General features: G+C 34.8%; 1 protein-coding gene across 2 annotated transcripts; it reads left to right on the top strand.

The window, feature by feature from the left end:
* The first annotated feature begins 7,227 nt into the window (after positions 1 to 7,227).
* Positions 7,228 to 17,846, top strand: LOC118048813 (ATP-dependent DNA helicase Q-like 5). 2 transcript variants are annotated; one of them, XM_073411626.1, is made up of 22 exons: positions 7,228 to 8,279; positions 8,372 to 8,425; positions 8,677 to 8,786; positions 8,868 to 9,084; positions 9,151 to 9,261; positions 9,617 to 9,670; positions 9,777 to 9,851; positions 9,971 to 10,024; positions 10,530 to 10,574; positions 10,656 to 10,750; positions 10,835 to 10,964; positions 11,220 to 11,318; positions 11,651 to 11,706; positions 11,795 to 11,897; positions 12,589 to 12,717; positions 12,993 to 13,162; positions 13,341 to 13,365; positions 13,448 to 13,563; positions 13,945 to 14,086; positions 14,190 to 14,304; positions 14,848 to 16,121; positions 16,477 to 16,616. In XM_073411626.1, the coding sequence occupies exons 1-19, from the start codon at positions 7,245 to 7,247 to the stop codon at positions 14,030 to 14,032; spliced, it is 2,766 nt and encodes a 921-aa protein (XP_073267727.1). In that variant the 5' UTR covers positions 7,228 to 7,244; the 3' UTR covers positions 14,033 to 14,086; positions 14,190 to 14,304; positions 14,848 to 16,121; positions 16,477 to 16,616. The 2 variants fall into 2 exon arrangements, with proteins under 2 accessions (XP_073267727.1, XP_034914522.1); XM_035058631.2 differs by lacking the exons at positions 7,228 to 8,279; positions 8,372 to 8,425; positions 8,677 to 8,786; ... (15 more) ...; positions 13,945 to 14,086; positions 14,190 to 14,304 and adding exons at positions 16,733 to 16,783; positions 16,875 to 16,967; positions 17,476 to 17,846 and having other exon boundaries at positions 15,720 to 16,121; positions 16,485 to 16,641.

The raw sequence follows: 17,846 nt of genomic DNA on the forward strand, positions 1-17,846 counted from the left end.
GCCTCATATTACAATGAGACCACTTTAAAAAAATCATTGTATTTTTCACTTGGACAGGTCGCTCATAACAATGAGATTATTTTGAAAAATCTTCGCATCTTTCATATGGGCAGATCACCCAATACAATGAGACCACTTTGAAAAATCTTTGTATTTTTCCACCTAGATAGGTTACTTGTTACAATGAGACCGCTTTGAAAAGTCTTGCATTTTCCACTTTGGCATGTCGGCTGTTACAATAAGACCATTTAAAAAAACATTTGGATTCTTCACCTGGGCAAGTCGCCTATTACAATGAGACCATTTCGAAAAACCTTTGCATTTTTTCACCTCAACAAGTTGCCAATTACAATGAGACCATTTGAAAAAAAAATCTTTATATTCTTCATTTGGGCAGGTCACCCATAACAATTTTACCATTTTAAAAATATTTAGGCATGTTGCATGGTACAACTATACTACTCTAAAAAAAATTTCAGTTTTTGAAAGATCATCTTTTTTTTTACAAACCCAATCTTTTACTGGGTGCGCATTCTAACCCTCATCTCTTAGATAGTACGCTTTATAACCCTATCTTTTTTCTTGAGTGCGTATTTGTGGCCTTATCCCAGATAGTGCGCTTTCTAGCCCTATCTTTTTTTTTTTCTTTTGGGTGCGCTTTTTAACTCTCACTTCAAACACATTCCGAAGGATTGACCATTTCTTCATCTAGTGAGTCTGTTATCTCTCATTCCATTTTTTTCTTTACAAATTTTACTATCTAAAGTCTCTTACGAAACTTTATATCGTAAACATTGTAAAGAGAAGGTAACTGTCATAACCTATATTTGGGTTACTCCCTAAATTTTAACCTTTTTTCTTTCCAAAATAAAAATAATAAAATAATAATAGCAAGAAGCCTGACCTTTGGGTAAAAGCAGGCTGAAAGGACTTCAAATATAAAGGAAGGTCAAGCTTCAATTTAGGATGAATTGAGAGCTTAATTATACCCCATTATACCTAAAATTGAAGAAACAATGCAAATTCAAGGTCAAATTAAATGCTTATTGGACAAATCTGTATAAAAATTAAATCCAATTATATAATTAGGTTTTTAATAGGCTGATTTTATTTAATAATGGACAAAATTATAAGTTTAATTATGTTAAAGAATTAATTTGGGTCCAATTAAAAGATTTAATTAGGTGCAAGGACTTAATTAAACTTTAAATGGGTCAAATTAATTTTATTGAGGGCTTAATTCATGAAAATCTAAGTTTGGGAGCCAAATTTGAGCTTAATTAAGAAGGTTGGAATTTAAGGATACCAAATTTAATTTTTATCCAATCAATTTATGCTAATCAGGGGTAAAATTGCAAGAAAATCAAAATTTTAGGGTCAATTACGGGCTAGATTGAAGAAATTCACAACCAATGATAATTTTTCAAAAGGCATCGAACTATGAAGACTTAATTGATTGAAATCATGAGTGAAATTGAAGAGAAATAAAAGTTTAATGGTCAATTGAGTGTCAAATTGCATAAATCCAAGACCAAGGACTAAAATGAAAAAAACACTGGAATGCGGGGGCAATGTTGAAGTTCGATAAGGGCAAAAATGCATAAAATTAAAAGTTTGGAGCCAATTAAGGGTGTAATTAAAAAAAAAATTAGATGTCAAATCATCAAATTGAACTTTGACCAAATCCCTGAATGTAAAACCCTAAGACTGAAAAACGATGCTATTTTATCAAAAAAAAAAAAAGACCAGGCGACATGTCATTTGGTTACTGCTCATTGTCCTATAACTTCTTACCTGAAAAAGCTGATCGGGTGGCTACTTTTTAGAGGCATTTAATGTTTTATCTCTCAACCAAATTAGACAATACACCATCACGATGGCCTAACATTGTACTACACTCTATAATAGATCTCGTCGGCCAACTAGCCCTACAGCCACTGCAGCACCACTCCAAAGTGGCCAACATGACCAGCATTTAGCTACCAACTTTTCCAGGCCTTGAGACCAACTTTAAACCAACAGTTAGGATCTTTCCTGGTCGAATCAAAGGCCAAGATTTGGCATCAGTAAAGAAACAATGTACCTCTTCCACCCCTTATAAATAGGGGTGAATTCAATGCGTTGAGCATCAAGAAATCAGAGGCTAAAGTTGGGAAAAAATAGCATTTCCCTAGTTTTTTTTCTCCCTTTCTCTAGCCTTTTTTACACCACTGTAACCACCGCATCTCTGCCGTCGTAGCCACCACCAACCACATGTCGGTCTTCCCTGTACCACCAGGAACGTCGCTAGCCTCTTTTCTCCTTCGGCCAGGCAAGCCTTCCTCTCCTTTTTCTTCTCCAAAACTCCTCTATAACCATTTGCATGTAAAATACTTTTGCATGCAAATGGAAAAATGCCATTAACATGGGTTGGGCTAGACCCTTTCCAACCCAACCGAGATGGCTGGGTCGAGTCCAACCCACCTAATGTAAAAAAGAGAGAGAGAGAGAGAGAGAGAGAGAGAGAGAGAGAGAGAGATGTCAGGTTTGTTGGGTTGTAGTTGACCCAACTGACCTTGTTGGGTTCGGCCTATATGGTTGGGCTAGACCCTTTCCAACCCAACCGAGATGGCTGGGTCGAGTCCAACCCACCTAATGTAAAAAAGAAAGAGAGAGAGAGAGAGAGAGAGAGAGAGAGATGTCAGGTTTGTTGGGTTGTAGTTGACCCAACTGACCTTGTTGGGTTCGGCCTATATGGTTGGGTCAGGCCGGGCCCAGCCCATATAATAATAATAATAATAATAATAATAATATATATATATATATATTATATAGTGATAAAAAAATATTTAAAAAAAAATCCAAGAGTTCTTTCAAAATATTTTTTATTTTCTCGCATGTTTTGCAATAATTTTGTATAATATTGAACTGTATATTTACACTATAAGATACAAATCTAGTATTAAAATACCTGGTTTTTCTACAAAAAATTTCTTTAATTTTTTTTTTTGAAAATTAAAAAAAAATTAAATTAATTTTCTATTTTTTTTAAAAAAAGTTTTGTTTTCATGTATACAGCCAAATCCTAAAAGGTTTTTCATGCATATTTTCTAAAAGATAATGATCATATTTTATCATGTTTTAAAAAATACAAAAATAGATAAGTTTGGCCCTTGGAATGATTAAGATTTAACCCAATAACGTAGAGACTTCCTCAGGAATGGAGATCTACTTTAAAACTTTAAAAAGACCAATGGACAGAAACACGACTTTGAAAACACAATCAAATAATAATGCAACTTACCTTAGGTAAGGTGCACTGGGGATGATACGTCTTCTCCTTGCATAATTAGTCTCTTACCCAAACTCTCGTAGACCATAGGTTTCGTAGTAATCATAACACTAGATGGTGACTCTTGAATTTTATAATTATAACTTTATGATTATACCCAAAACCCCTTTCTTTTTCACCAACATCTCACATCATCGCTCGATGCCGTGCGCCCCACGACATATAGGATTACGAACTTATATGTAAGATATATTTCTGATATTAAATAAAAAAGATAATTTATTTTTATTTTGTATTAGCATTAAAACGGTTAGGTTTTTAACCTAACAAGATACGAGCCTCTTTATTGAGAATGACTTTTTTTCAACCTTAAATAGATTAATGATTAGAAAACACTACATTTTCTTAGTTTGTATCAGACAAATAAACAATGCAGTTTTCTTCAGGTAACTTGTATTATGGGTGGTAATACCTTAATTTTACACAATCAGTCCCCTTCTTCAAACTCTGTGACCAGTTAGGGTTTTTAGTGATAAAAATACTAGATGGCGACTCTCATTCCATCTTTTTTACTAATAAATGACAAGAATTCCTTGTCCTTTCCACCCATATCATTCATGACTATCCCAATTTGGGGGATAATCGCTGCGACGTCACACACGTGTAACATATATGATAAAAAAAAATAGATGATCACATAATCAAATTCAATTAGTAAAAAGAAAAACCACTGTTAAACCCGTGAACCAGGACAACTAGGGTTACCTCACCAAATTGGCAAATCAGGTCATTAATTCCACAAAGCTTAATATTCTAATTTTTTTTAGAAATTATTTTTTATTTAGATAAATGTTTTTTAAAAAATAGACCATTACGCAATTCTGAGATATTTTTTCATACCAACCCGATGCTGGGATTTTTTTTTTTTTGAAACCGCGATAATAATATAAAAGGAAAATTAAAAATAAATTATCAACTCTAAATCCCTATAAATACATCATATAAAGACTTAATTAAAAAAAAATCAATAATCAAGGAAAAAAGGGGTCAAAATGCAAAAAATAAATAAATGTGGATTACTATTAATACTTAATATTTAATACTTAATTAATATTTAATGCTTCAGAATATTGATTTATTGTTTGACAATGTGAGGCGGCGTGATGTTTTGGAAAACTATCTTGACTTTCAGGTCCGTTTGGAGTGGGGCGGGCTTGGAAGTAGATGCCTAGCTAGCTAATTAAATAAGAGGCTGGCCATATTAATTAATTTGTTGGCAAAATAATATATTTTACATAAAAGATTTAGGAAGCTAGGAGGAGCTATCTCGATTCCCTGTTACTATATATTTGCTATGGATTTGCATACATCATCTCTTTGCTCAAGAATAATTAATGATAGCCAATTTATGATTTCTCTTTGGCTTTGCATTACCAACCGGGTTAGGTAAAGTTTGGAAATTTTTCTTTTTTTATTATTTAAAATTAATTTTTTATGTTTTCTGATATTTTTAATGTTCTTATCAAAAATTATTTTTAAAAAATAAAAAAAATATTATTTTAATATATTTCTAAACAAAAAACACTTTAAAAATAATTATCACCATACTCTTAAATATCCATCTATAAAAAAAGATTGGGTGGTGAAGAAAAATGCAATGCAATCTACACCACCAAGAAAGGGTCATCATTTGTTTAATATCAGATACATTTGACTTTTCTCATGATTGCAAGTAAAAAATAAAAAAAAATGACACTTTCAATTATTCAAATTATAGGGTATTTGTCAAGGTAGAATTGTGGGATGTTATCACTAGTTTGAAAATAGCTTAGTCTCTTAAGATTAGACAGGTCATTTTAAAATTTGATTTTCATGGATGGTTCTTTTATTATTGAAATATTTTATCTCATCACAAAACACTATTTATTTCATGGATGCTAACTAGTTAATTGCACATTATTAAAAAAATAAAAATAAATAAGAGAGAGAGAGAGAAAGGGGCCTTGGATTGGGGTCCTGGACTCATGATAAAATCTCCACCGTCCAGAAAGATCCGCGTATCAACCGTCCACACCGTCAATTGACTATATACATGCACAAAGATCTTCAAGGAAACAACAAGAAGCAAATTATAGAAAGCTTACCTTTCTAATTTTTCATATGGCCGTTAGGCCGTTAGGACCTAAATTATGCACATGGCTTAATCTGTCCATGCTCCCAAATCCATGGATCATGGTATCATGATCTAAATTTTAATATTGAAATATTTTATCTCATCACAAAACACTATTTATTGTTCCTTTTATTTTTTTAATTTCAATTTTATTTTTCAACTTTCAACATTGGATTGAGATTTATATAATTTCGTTAATTGTTTTTATTATGTTGTTTTGATTTCATAACCCAGATTATAAGTTTGACAAGTTAATTCGGCTGGCTCGAGTTTTTTTTCTTTTTTTCTAATTAATTTTTCTAATTCATCATTTGATTTTTGGTTGATTAAGAATTAGATTTCGTGATTTATTTGAGTTTACTTTTTACAAGCATCCCCGTCTCCTGACTTAAGTTACAAGTTTAATGAATCAACTCGAGTTGTTTTTTACATGTCCTTTTTAATTAGATTTTTTTTTTAATTCCATACATCAACATTATGTTGATTGTAAATTGTACTTCATAATTTATTTTAATTTGTTTTCTATTGGATTATCTCGGTCTCATGACTCGGGTGCGAGTTTAGTAGGCTAACATAGGTTATTTTTTTGTCCTTTTTTTTAATTGAATTTGGTGTTCCAATTGTATCCTTCATTACTTGTTAATTAGAAATTGAGTTTTGTGATTTATTTTTATTTACTCTATATGAGGTTATTATGGTTTCATAACCTAATATGCAGATTAGCAAGTAACCTGAGCTGATCTGAATTGCTTAAATATGTTGTCGTTTTAATATTTATATAAAAAAATCATATTTGATATTTATTTTGAGTCAATTTAAGTTTTTATTGGTCATTTAAATTATTTTTAGATTATCCAAATCACATTTAATCAATTTCTTCATAGTTTTGATAAAATTAAAAACTACTAGAAAAAAGATTAGCAATGCATGCACTTCTTTTTTCATGTTAAAAAATAAATAAAATTGATTAGCTTGAGGCAGACTAGTAATTTAGTTAAATAAAATTGAGATTTGATTGACTCATTATATTTCACAATACTTGCACTGATTTTTTTGAATTTTTATTTATAACCATGTCATATTGCCATTTTACATCAAATCTATTGCCAAATATACTTTTTTTTTAAATGTCACTTGTTTAACAATTTAATAATTAATTTAAATTAGCATGGTAATCAATTCAAACAAAATTATTAAAACCTAACTATGATCAATTTAAATAAAATTGTTATAATAAAATTTACAAGCAAGCAAATAAGATTAAATGAATATATTCAAAAACAAGCACAACATCGGATAATATAAGTTTCATTGAATTTTAATATAAAAATCAATGACATCACATGAGGTGAGATTTGTACATGATCTAATATAGTTTTTTTATGGCTAAAATACTTCTTATAAAAAAGAATGTTATAATATTTTAAGAAAAAAATATTACCACATGGGAATAATTTGCATCAAAATAATATAAAAAAAAATAATTTAAAGTAAAAATAATTTAACTTTTTTATATAAAAAAACACTTTTTCAACGTACAATCTAATCACGTGGAAAAGATCAATTTAAATTCTAATTGTTTCGGCTAGACTGACATATCGTGTTCAAGTCGTTGCGATCGAGATTTTAATCTATAGTAATGGCACGGTAGTAATAAAAAAATATTTTTCGGACATTTTACAAGAGATTAAATAAAAGCGCAACAGTTTTGGCGGGAAAATCAGCAAATGAATAAAGCAGTCTCGTTTCTATTTCTATTTCAATAATCCCTCCAAAACCCGACTTCTCACTCCTCACCAAATGGAATCCGATTCAGACTCCGACGGCTCCCACATCTCTTCTACTCCTCCAAGAAACCCCATGCCGCCGCCGCCGCCGCCTCCGCGACCAACTCTGCTCTCCTCTCACAAATCCAAAATTAGGCTAAAATCCTCCTCCTCTAGCTCAAAATCTCAAAGAAAACCACCATCTGAACCAGCCGAACCGCCTCCACAACCTTCTCTAGACGACACTTCACTCAACCTCCCCCCCCTCTCGACTCTACCTTTCCAGATCCGTTGCTCCTCCAATCTTCACCGCCCAACTCTGATCGAAACCCTCCCCGCCGGCTACTTCTCAAAATCTACATTCTTTTCCAAAATCCAAAGGCCGTCCCTAAACTTCGAGCCGTCGGAAAGCTTCACTTGCCCGCCGGTTTCCGCTGATCGGGCTCCACCGGAAAACAAACCGAATAATTTCATTAAGAAGCATCCTAATTTAATAGGAGCCAATGCGCCTTTACCACCTGCGAAATTGCGTAAATGCAGTGAAGGTAATTTTGTGAAGCTAAATTTGAATCACGGTAGAAGGAAGTTTGTGAACCGAAAAGGGAAAAAGAAAAGCAGTTATGCGTCGAGCAGCAGGGGATTTTATAGGAGAAGTAAGCGAAAATCGAAAGGTGAAGGTGATGTGGAGATGGAGAGCGTGTGCGACGAGGAAGGTTTGGTCACGGAAATTGGGCAACAGAAGCCGAAGAAGGGGTGTGAGTTAATTGATGAGGCGGTTTTGGAGGTGCAAAATGAGGCATCGGATGAGAATTTAGCGAGGTTGCTGAACGTGATATATGGATATGATTCATTTAGAGAAGGGCAGCTGGAGGCAATCAAGATGGTGCTAGATGGAAAATCGACTATGCTTGTTTTGCCTACTGGTGCTGGTAAATCACTGTGTTATCAGATACCAGCAATGGTTTTCTCAGGAGTTACACTTGTGGTGAGCCCTTTAGTGGCATTGATGATTGATCAGTTGAAACAGCTGCCTCCTATGATTCAAGGTGGCCTTTTGTGCAGCAGCCAGGTACTTTATGTTCTCTCTTCTATTTTTGTTCTTATTACTTGCATAAATTTTACTGTGTTGTTTAATGTAAATTATTTTGTTAATTGCTCTAGACACCCCAAGAAGTTAGTGAGACACTAAGGTTGCTGCAAGAAGGGGGCATAAAGGTGAGTTCAGTGAAAGCCTTGGATGCGGTTTTTTATTTCTTTTTTCTTTTAAGTTTTTGCGATCTGAGTGTTGGGCTATTAAATACCAACTGATATTTTGGCATTTATGTATTCTTTTTGGTTGGTTAATGCTCGTGTTATTTTTAAATTTCGCTTCTTTGGTTAATTTTGATTGGCATTTGGCACCATGTTTCAGTGTTTCTTACGTCTTGCATTATTGCTACGGCTGTGGTTCTTTGGTTATATATCAGGTGCTTTTTGTTTCACCAGAGAGGTTCTTAAATGCGGAATTCTTGTCGATTCTCTCACCTATTCCCATTTCACTTCTTGTGGTAGATGAAGCTCACTGTATTTCCGAATGGTGAGTTGGGATGTTACCTCTTTTTTCTTTGGGTTTCTCTTATGTACTACGCTTACCCTGTTAGTTGCATTTTGTCAACAGGTCACACAACTTCCGGCCTTCATATATGAGGCTCCGTGCATCTTTACTTTGCACCAGGCTCAATATTGGATGCATTCTTGCAATGACTGCAACTGCTACTACAACAACTTTGAATGCTATCATGTCTGCTCTAGAGATTCCTTCCACCAACCTCATTCAAAATGCCAAGTTGAGGGATAATATGCAATTGTCAGTATCTTTGAGTGGAAATAGGCAAGTGCAAATGACCTTTTTTCCTTTTGGTTATTCTATATTTTTTTGAATTTAAGTCAATTTCTTAAAGCTCACCTATCACCATTACCTTGAATTTAACAGAACGAAAGATTTGCTGACATTAATTAAGTCTCCTCCCTTCGTAGAACTTCAAAGCATCATTATATACTGCAAATTTCAGGTAATGAGCCATATGCATTTCTGACTTTTTATGTTTCCATTCTAATAAATTGTTAAGATAAAAAAATTGACAGCTTAAATGCACTGTTACACTGCTGTTGACTTGTGGATGAGATCTTCCCCTAGTTCTTTAGAATTTCCCGATCAGCTTACTATGCACCAAAGTCATTGCTGTGAAAGGAATAAAATATAGTTTAAATTGTTGTGAGCATAGAGTTGTTTCTGTAATCAGTTAATACAATTTTCTCCATTTATGTGTGTCTACGTGTTTGTTTATTTTCCATTGTATTGGGTACACAGTGTTAAAAGCTTCCTGTTAGAACTCATAAGATTAATAATTGGTTATTTATTTGCAGTCTGAAACTGATATAATAAGCAGATACTTATGCGATAACAGCATCTCAGCAAAGGTTAGTATTCTATTTGCCTGCTGTGCATCACATAGATTTTTTCAAGTTACTGTGCCTTTGATGATAACTATTAAGTCTGACGAGATGGTTTTGAATGGCTACTTAGAGTTACCATAGCTCTATCACTTCAAAAGATCGCAGTCGTATACAAGAACTGTTTTGTTCAAACAAGATTAGAGTGGTAAGAAAAATCAATCTATCACTCTCTGTCTTGCTATCTATATATGTATGTATAGATTGATAGGCAGGTTGATGGTACATTTCATTTTCATGATTACTGACTTGCATTTATACTTGAAGGTTGTTGCAACTGTGGCTTTTGGCATGGGTCTTGACAAGAGGGATGTTGGAGCCGTAAGACCAAAAAAACTTGAACTTTAATTTGTGTGTTCCCTGCATTCGTGTTACCTTTTCTAGTATTGATGCATTTATGAAGCAAACCATGAAGCTGATTTGCCAATAGTAGTAACATATAAATCATGATGGACGTATAGGGAAGCACTTTGTTTTTTGCTCTAGACTTGTTACTTCATACAAAAATCTGATTTCATAGGAAAGCAAGATGTTTTTTTATTTACAGAAGGAACTGTTTTCACTAACGGGGATTATGCTGTCTAGTTTGTGACATGGTATCAATGACTTTTTCCATCCTTGCATTTGTTTTGGCCACAGCTAGTAGTAATTGATCTCCTATGGAAGTTTTCCCGATACCATAGTTATAGATATTATGTTGATATCACTCTGTACTTAAGTTTGGGTGCTCTTGGCGGACCGACATTTTCAATCACCATACACACGCATCTCCTTTAAAATATAATAATAGAAAAGGTTGTAAATTTTTTTATTGCATTTGTTTCAGGTAATTCATTATAGCATGCCAGAAAGCTTGGAAGAGTATGTTCAGGTGGTTCCAACACTGGTTGCTAGAACAAGTGTTCCTTATGTTACATTTTACTCAAATGAAATAAATTTTATACTTTTATAGGAGATTGGACGTGCTGGACGAGATGGGAGATTGTCCCATTGCCATCTCTTTTTTGATGATACCACCTATTTCAAGCTTCGAAGTCTTATGCACAGGTGGTCACATATAAACTGTATATTCTGTTGCTGTTATTTTATAAGTGCAAGATCTGGACTTGACCTGTGACCTTGTGTTTTCAGTGAAGGAGTAGATGAATATGCAGTAAACAAGTTCCTCTGTGAAATATTTTCCACTGACATGAAGCACCCGGGGAAAATCCATGCAATGATCAAAGAATCTTCATCTCGCAAATTTGATATGAAAGAAGAGGTTCTGCCTATTTACTAATGCTGCATTCATTTTCTACATTTTCAGTCTGAGGCTCCTGGCATGTTAGAATCATTGCTTTGGCTGAATTACCAGTATCACTTGTTAAATTTTATGCACAATGCGAAATGATAAACACTACTTTTTCTCAATGCCCCAAAACCACGAACAGGAGGAAGTCAGACACACACTCTTGCTGAATTTCATCTGGTATATTTTATTTCCTGAAATGCTGTATTGTTGCTCTGACTTTGACAGGTTATGCTCACACTCTTAACACAGTTGGAGTTGGGTGAAGTGCAATACATTCATCTACTTCCACAGCTAAATGTTACTTGCACTTTGAATTTCTACAAGGTCGGTTGGCTGTGCAACTTAAATTCCATGTACCCCCCCCCCCTCTCTATTGCCTTTTTTGAGTGTTATAGTGGCTTGGTGGGTTGTGCTCAGGGGCGGGGGTGATTAAAAATGTATCAACCAAAGCCCTCAACACTACCATTTTTAGCTTTGAGAAAGAATACAAGCCGAATGAATCCACTATCTATTGGATTGATTAAGCTTGAACCTCAAATAGTTTGCTAGAACTTTATTTGAAGTAGAAGAAAATTTCAAGATGCTGTGCGAACATCTGTTTACCATCTCATAGTATTTTCGTTACATCTACTGATGCTTGAAATGTGTAAATGCAGACTTCTCCAATGTTACTTTCTGACAAGGATAATGTGGTTTCAGCAATTCTTAAAAAGTGAGTATAGACTTTATCTTAATTTCTGATGACTGTCACCTTCATTTAGGTCATTCTTTGTGCTGAGTTATGGTTCATGATGTTTCAGGTCTGAAACTAAGCAAGGTCAATATGTATTTGACATACCTACCGTGGCAAATAGCATCGGGGTTACAACTACTGAGCTATCAAATCATCTACAGAATTTAAAGGTGTTGAACATGAAGTCAAATCATATTTCCATTACTTCTTTATAGTGATTTCGTGGAATAGAACCTTCGTTTTATCATCTTTAAGTTAACTGCATGCTTTAAACATCAGAAAATAAATACAAAAAAAAGAAAGTGAAAGAGAACATGTTATGCTAATATCAAGGTTTTGCCAGAGCAAAGTGGTCAGGTTCTCTATTGAAATACAAAGACCTAATATTTGTGGATCACATATCAACTTCTGTACTTTCCACTAATTCAAGAGACCCAGGACATTGGTGATACGCGCAATAGATATTTTGGTTCTTGAATATAGTTGCAAAGTACGAATTACAATGATTAAATGAATGTCATAGTAGCAACCACACCATTGCAATTTCAAACAGAGCTGCAATTAACCTGAAATTCAGCCACAAAACTACATGCTGGCTTTTGTGATTGGAATCATGTTTTGTTTCCTTGCAGCTTGTTTTGAAGGTATGAATATCGTTCTTTCAATTTGAATGACAACATTGCCATCCTACCTGGAGCATTTTCTGAGTTGTTTCTTTAATTTTTCGTGTGAAAAATTGGAATGCTCATTACGTGCAGAATTAGTCTACATTTAAGATCATAGATGTTGTTTGCCTTGGTTCAGAACTGTGGTTTGCGTTGTTAAACTCTCTTTCTTTTCTTGTCTGTTAAACCATACCAGTTGAAGGGCGAAATTACATATGAGGTCAAGGATCCTGCCTATTGTTATTCAATCGTGGAAGTCCCAAGTGATTTTTGTTCTCTCTCAAGGCATCTTACAAAATGGTTATTGGAGGTCGAATGTTTTAAGGTAATTGACTTTTTTATGTTGTCTGTCATTAATATGTTTCTCAATAGCAACATATTCCAATGCAAGAGATGACTTTATACAAATCCTCATACTTGTTAGATGCAAATTTACTTTCACCAAGTCAGTTAACTTTGAGATCATGCAATATAGCTGTTAAATCATTGAAGTGTTGTCCATTTTAATCAATCAGACTATTGGCGCATGCTGCATGCTCTTATAGTATTTATATTTTTCTTTGTTATCTACTCATAACACCTGTCTATTTCTTAAATCAGGTACAAAAACTAGATGCAATGTTTAACGCAGCAATCTTTGCTGTGAATGATTGCGAGAAGAAGCAAGGTTGCCATGGTACCCAACACACACCATGTTTGCAAAGAAGGATCTTGGATTACTTCAAGGATGATGGTAGACGTGATATCCCTAACAAGATGGGACAAAGCAGGTGGGACTGGATCTTTATTGCCTTCAATAGCACCAATAACGAGATAGTTCTTAGATATTGAAAAATAAATCATGCCTAGCTCTCTGCCTGTCCATATACTTTATTTTGTTATGTGTTTTTTTTTTTCTCTCCAAATGTAATACTACATACCAATTAAAGTGTCATTTATTTTGTGCAGCCCTTTTTTACGAGCAGATATAAAGGTCAGGATGCACAGACCACAGGTGTACTAATATTCCATCTCAAAGCAACTTATGTTTATGTGCTCATATCTTTGGCATACAGGTGTTTCTGCAGGGCAATTCACAGGCCAAATTTACCCCCCGAGCCATTGCAAGAATAATGCATGGCATTGCTAGCCCAGCCTATCCATCTACAACTTGGTCTAAAACTCATTTCTGGTATCTTAAAACTACTTTACATTTTTGACAAAATTACTGGAATGCATTAGTTAGTTTTCTAGGGTGTCCGGTCCTTGACAAGTAAAATGTGTGTGGGGAAGCCAGTTTCTATTTTTAACAGATAACTACTCCTGCACAGCTTTAGTTTTATTCCTTTCTTCCATCATAATTGTCATACGAGTAGATTAATGCATGTAGCTCTTGGAGAATGTGAGTGATGAGCAATGATACTCGGAGACTGTAGCTTCTAATCTATTTTAAATCACTTGACCCACTTCCTTGCTACTGTGTCCCTGGCTATATATGTGTGTATAGTGCATGACAGTTGTTTGAATTTCTTCATCAATGGGAAGTGTGCTTCTCACTAATCTCGTATTGCAGGGGAAGGTATACGCAGATTGACTTCCAAGTGGTCATGGAAGCTGCGAAGGTGGAACTCATGAATTTTGTTGGGAAGGATGCCCTCTAGACTTTAAGGATCAGGCTTCATGTCGCGTGGAACAATTTTGGAGGGGACTGAAGGGTATAAAATGTTGAGATATCTTTAGTTATTCAGAGTATTTTGCTCTGCCAAGCTAAGCTTTTGTTCAATAACGAGATACGTTTGTTTGGTTGTTTCCTTGCAGATAGTTAGTGGTCTGGTTGGATCTATGGATTACGAAAAGGCATGCATCCTCAAACCAGTCTATGTCAATACATGACTTCAGAAATCAAATTGCAATGACTACGGAGTTACTATAGGTAAGCTCTCTTCATCTCTCAAGCTGATTTTAGTGAGGCTTCGCTAGGTCAATAGTTTGTTTCAAATCAAGGGGGTTTAATCTTTGTAACAGCTAAAGGAACGAGTGAAATTTCAGATAAATCAAGCTATACAACCCACATGATTGGTGACCTTTTTCTGTTTGTCCTGCTTGCACTGCACACTCAGATTCTTTTCAATTACAGACTGGAGCAGGTATTTTGTGCATCAATTATATGAGAGAGAAAGATTTAAAGGTGGTAAATCAATAATAATGTCATAGACGTCTCAATACTGGTTTGGATAGTCTGCTATCAACAACAGTGAACATAGTGCACGATCTGATTTTTTCTGCTTGGTCGATTCTAGGAGCATGTCAAAGGGAAAGGATTTTACAGAAACTGGCTAGAGACTAGAGTTCCATTGGGGACTGCTGAGCGTGACCACGTTATCTTTTAGTTCGGGAGTACTAAGTGCTAGCTAAATAAGTGAAGGACCTGTGTTTTTATCATCACTCCATGCATTTTCATACATTCTGGCTGCAGGGCACAGGCTCATCTGGATTATCAATGCTTGAAGAAGCTAATGAAGAACGTGTCAACAAAACCTTTCCTCAAGTGGTTTCGTACAAGCAAGAGGATGGCGTGAGGGGATACAAGCTCCACACGTTAAATTGAAATAGATTCAAGTAATTGAAACATGCCCACAAGGACAGTTCTATCCTGTGTGTTTATTTTTCTCCGATGGATATAAATACCATCAGGTTTATTAAAAGTTTATATGATATTAATTTTAGGATGTATGGAATTAGTTAATAGACATGTAAGCTGATTGATATCCACGTTAATAAATAATAATAATAATAATAATCAGGAGAGCTGCGTGCTGAATGTTTTGGTGCTCGAAGAAGTCTTGGCCTCCCCAGGAGACTCGGCAACCCTTGTTGAGAAGTACAAAATGCACGTTTCCATTTTATGTAAATGCACAAGTTATGGCGAGAGGATATACTATTCTATTTCAAATTACTTTGATAATGTCAATTAACTATAACTCTATTGACATTTTAATTTTAATTTTAGTATTGAAATTATCTTATATTAATTATTATTATTATTACTACTTATATTAATTTTAGTGGTGAGTTTTGAGAGTGGAGATTGTATTAACAATTATTTTTTAAAGTATTTTTTTAAAAAAATTATATTAAAATAATGTTTTTTATCTTTTAAAAGTTATTTTTAATTTCAAAAATCAAAATAATCTTCTTGGAAAAAAGATGATTGCAAATAAATAAAAAACACCAAAGAAAAATCCAAAAGTCAAAGCAACAAAAAGAAAAAAAAATGTAGTAAATAAAAAGGAGGAGGGTATTTAAGTGCAGGTTATGCTTCCGACGGTATATTCGAGATGCCACTTGAAGGAGAGAGAAGCAAATTCAGTTAAGTCAGGAGAGAGAGAGAAAGAAGAAAAAAAAAAAACGAAGACCGTTAGTTGATAGTATAAGAAAGGAAGCAGCATGGCCAAGCTGCCTTTGTTTCTTCTAAGAGGTTATGCTCTGTCGTAACAAGAAAACAAACTAACTCTCTTCTCTCCTTCCGAGAAACCAGACTCCTCTTCCAATTCCTTTCTGAAAGATAGAGAGAGAGAGAGAGATCGATTCAAGGAGGATGGCTGAGATGGCGACTGGGTCGTCGACGACGACGATCCAAAACTCGGGGGCTTCTTTATCGTCGTCGGAGTCAATATTGACGAATTATCCACTGATCTCTGCTTTTCTTGCCTTCGCTATTGCCCAATCTATCAAGTTTTTCACCTCCTGGTACGTACTTGCATACGCGCTTGTTTTCGATAATCTTCTAATGAGTTTCGATTCTCTCAGCTAAAGTCTTTAACTTAGAGTGCCGATTACACCATCTTTTTTTCCCTGTCCATTTTTCTCTAAAAATCAAGATAAATAAATGTATGAGAGAGAGAATCAAACTTCTTTTAACGGAATATATATATGAAGCCCAAATTGGCATTCTAGGAATCGTGTTATTGGGTGGTCTTTGATTGCGAAATTCAATCGAGGGAAAGTGATAAATTACGAAAATTGTGGAATGCTTTGTATAGAGAAAGCATTTGTGATGCTTTCACGTTGATTAGTTTCCCCTAAGAGCCTTATGCATACCTAGATTTGCAGGTATAAGGAAAGACGATGGGATCTTAAGCAACTAGTTGGATCTGGTGGAATGCCATCCTCACATTCTGCTACAGTTGCTGCTCTTGCCATGGCCATTGGATTCCAAGGGGGCTTCGGAGGGTCGTTGTTTTCGATTGCATTGATATTAGCATGCGTTGTATGATTTGTTTTTCCCCATCCCTCTTCTTTATGGTTTTACTCATCGTGGATGAATACTTGCCTATAATGTACAAGGATTTTTGTGGCAGGTGATGTATGATGCAACAGGTGTAAGGCTACAGGCTGGACGCCAAGCAGAGGTCTGATGCTTCTCTATCCATTTTTCACATTTGAAATGCAGTCTCTTCGTTTCCTTGTTTCATGTATTCAAACAGGATTTCTTTTCTTCAGGTCCTGAATCAAATCCTGTATGAACTCCCTGCTGAACATCCTCTTTCTGAGAGCAGACCGCTGCGTGAACTTCTTGGGCACACCCCACCTCAGGTCTGTACTATTGTATTAGACAAATCCCTTGTGATCACCTATAAGATTTCTTTGATGCATGTATGATTTATTTATGCAGCTCCTACCAATCAGTTTTTGGTACTGCACAGAGTGGATGATGCTGTTAAATCATCATAAGCGTTAATTGTATTCATAGCATTGATTCCTTTAAAGAACAACCATCATCATGTAAATGTCTGCGATCCTAGTGTTCTCTAGCATACATAGAATTAAAAATTACATGTGAAAGTTTTATCTTTCGAGAATTTAAATGGTGAAATTGTAAAGAATGGAAATGCCTCTTTTCCCTGTGATTTCAAACTTCGAGAATAAACACCCGTCCATCAGAATTATTTCCCAGCTTTGGGGCCTTACCCTTCCCTGTCTATGAATAGTAGTGAGTTGCAGGTTACATTTTCTATTTCCAAGAAACATAGATCTCAGGAAGCTGTACATGTACCAATTTCTGATAATCCTTTTTTTTTTATTTTTTTTTTTTTTATGATAGGTTATTGCTGGCGGTTTGCTTGGTATTGTCACAGCAGTTATTGGCCATTTGATCACGATCCTGACAACTAGTCGAAGTTGATACCTGACGAGATCAGAGATACAACGTGCCATAGCTGATTCTAAAGTTCAGATCACTCAATAGGACAGAAACTTGGAGACCTGTAATTGTAGTGGTGCTTAAAAGCTCAAATGCTGAGAACTCGAGATTGTGTAGTCTCAAATGCAGCGTAGTTGCTCTTCCATTGAACGTACCTTGTATTCATTCTAGTTGCATCACTGCAGTATCTGATGTAATCATCGTGCATGTTGAACTCATCCCATTGTTTTTACTGGTATATAATTCTTGCAGATTGCAAAAGCAATTTTACA

The sequence above is a fragment of the Populus alba genome, chromosome 10 (genome assembly GCF_005239225.2).
Source record: "Populus alba chromosome 10, ASM523922v2, whole genome shotgun sequence".
Classification (NCBI taxonomy): Eukaryota; Viridiplantae; Streptophyta; class Magnoliopsida; order Malpighiales; family Salicaceae; genus Populus; species Populus alba.

Coding starts and splice junctions, on each gene's coding strand:
- LOC118048813 (XM_073411626.1), top strand. CDS start 7,245: ATGGAATCCGATTCAGACTCCGACGGCTCCCACATCTCTTCTACTCCT. Junction 11,707..11,794: donor GTTTCAGCAATTCTTAAAAA/GTGAGTATAGAC, acceptor ATGATGTTTCAG/GTCTGAAACTAAGCAAGGTC. Junction 11,898..12,588: donor ATCATCTACAGAATTTAAAG/GTGTTGAACATG, acceptor AAACCATACCAG/TTGAAGGGCGAAATTACATA.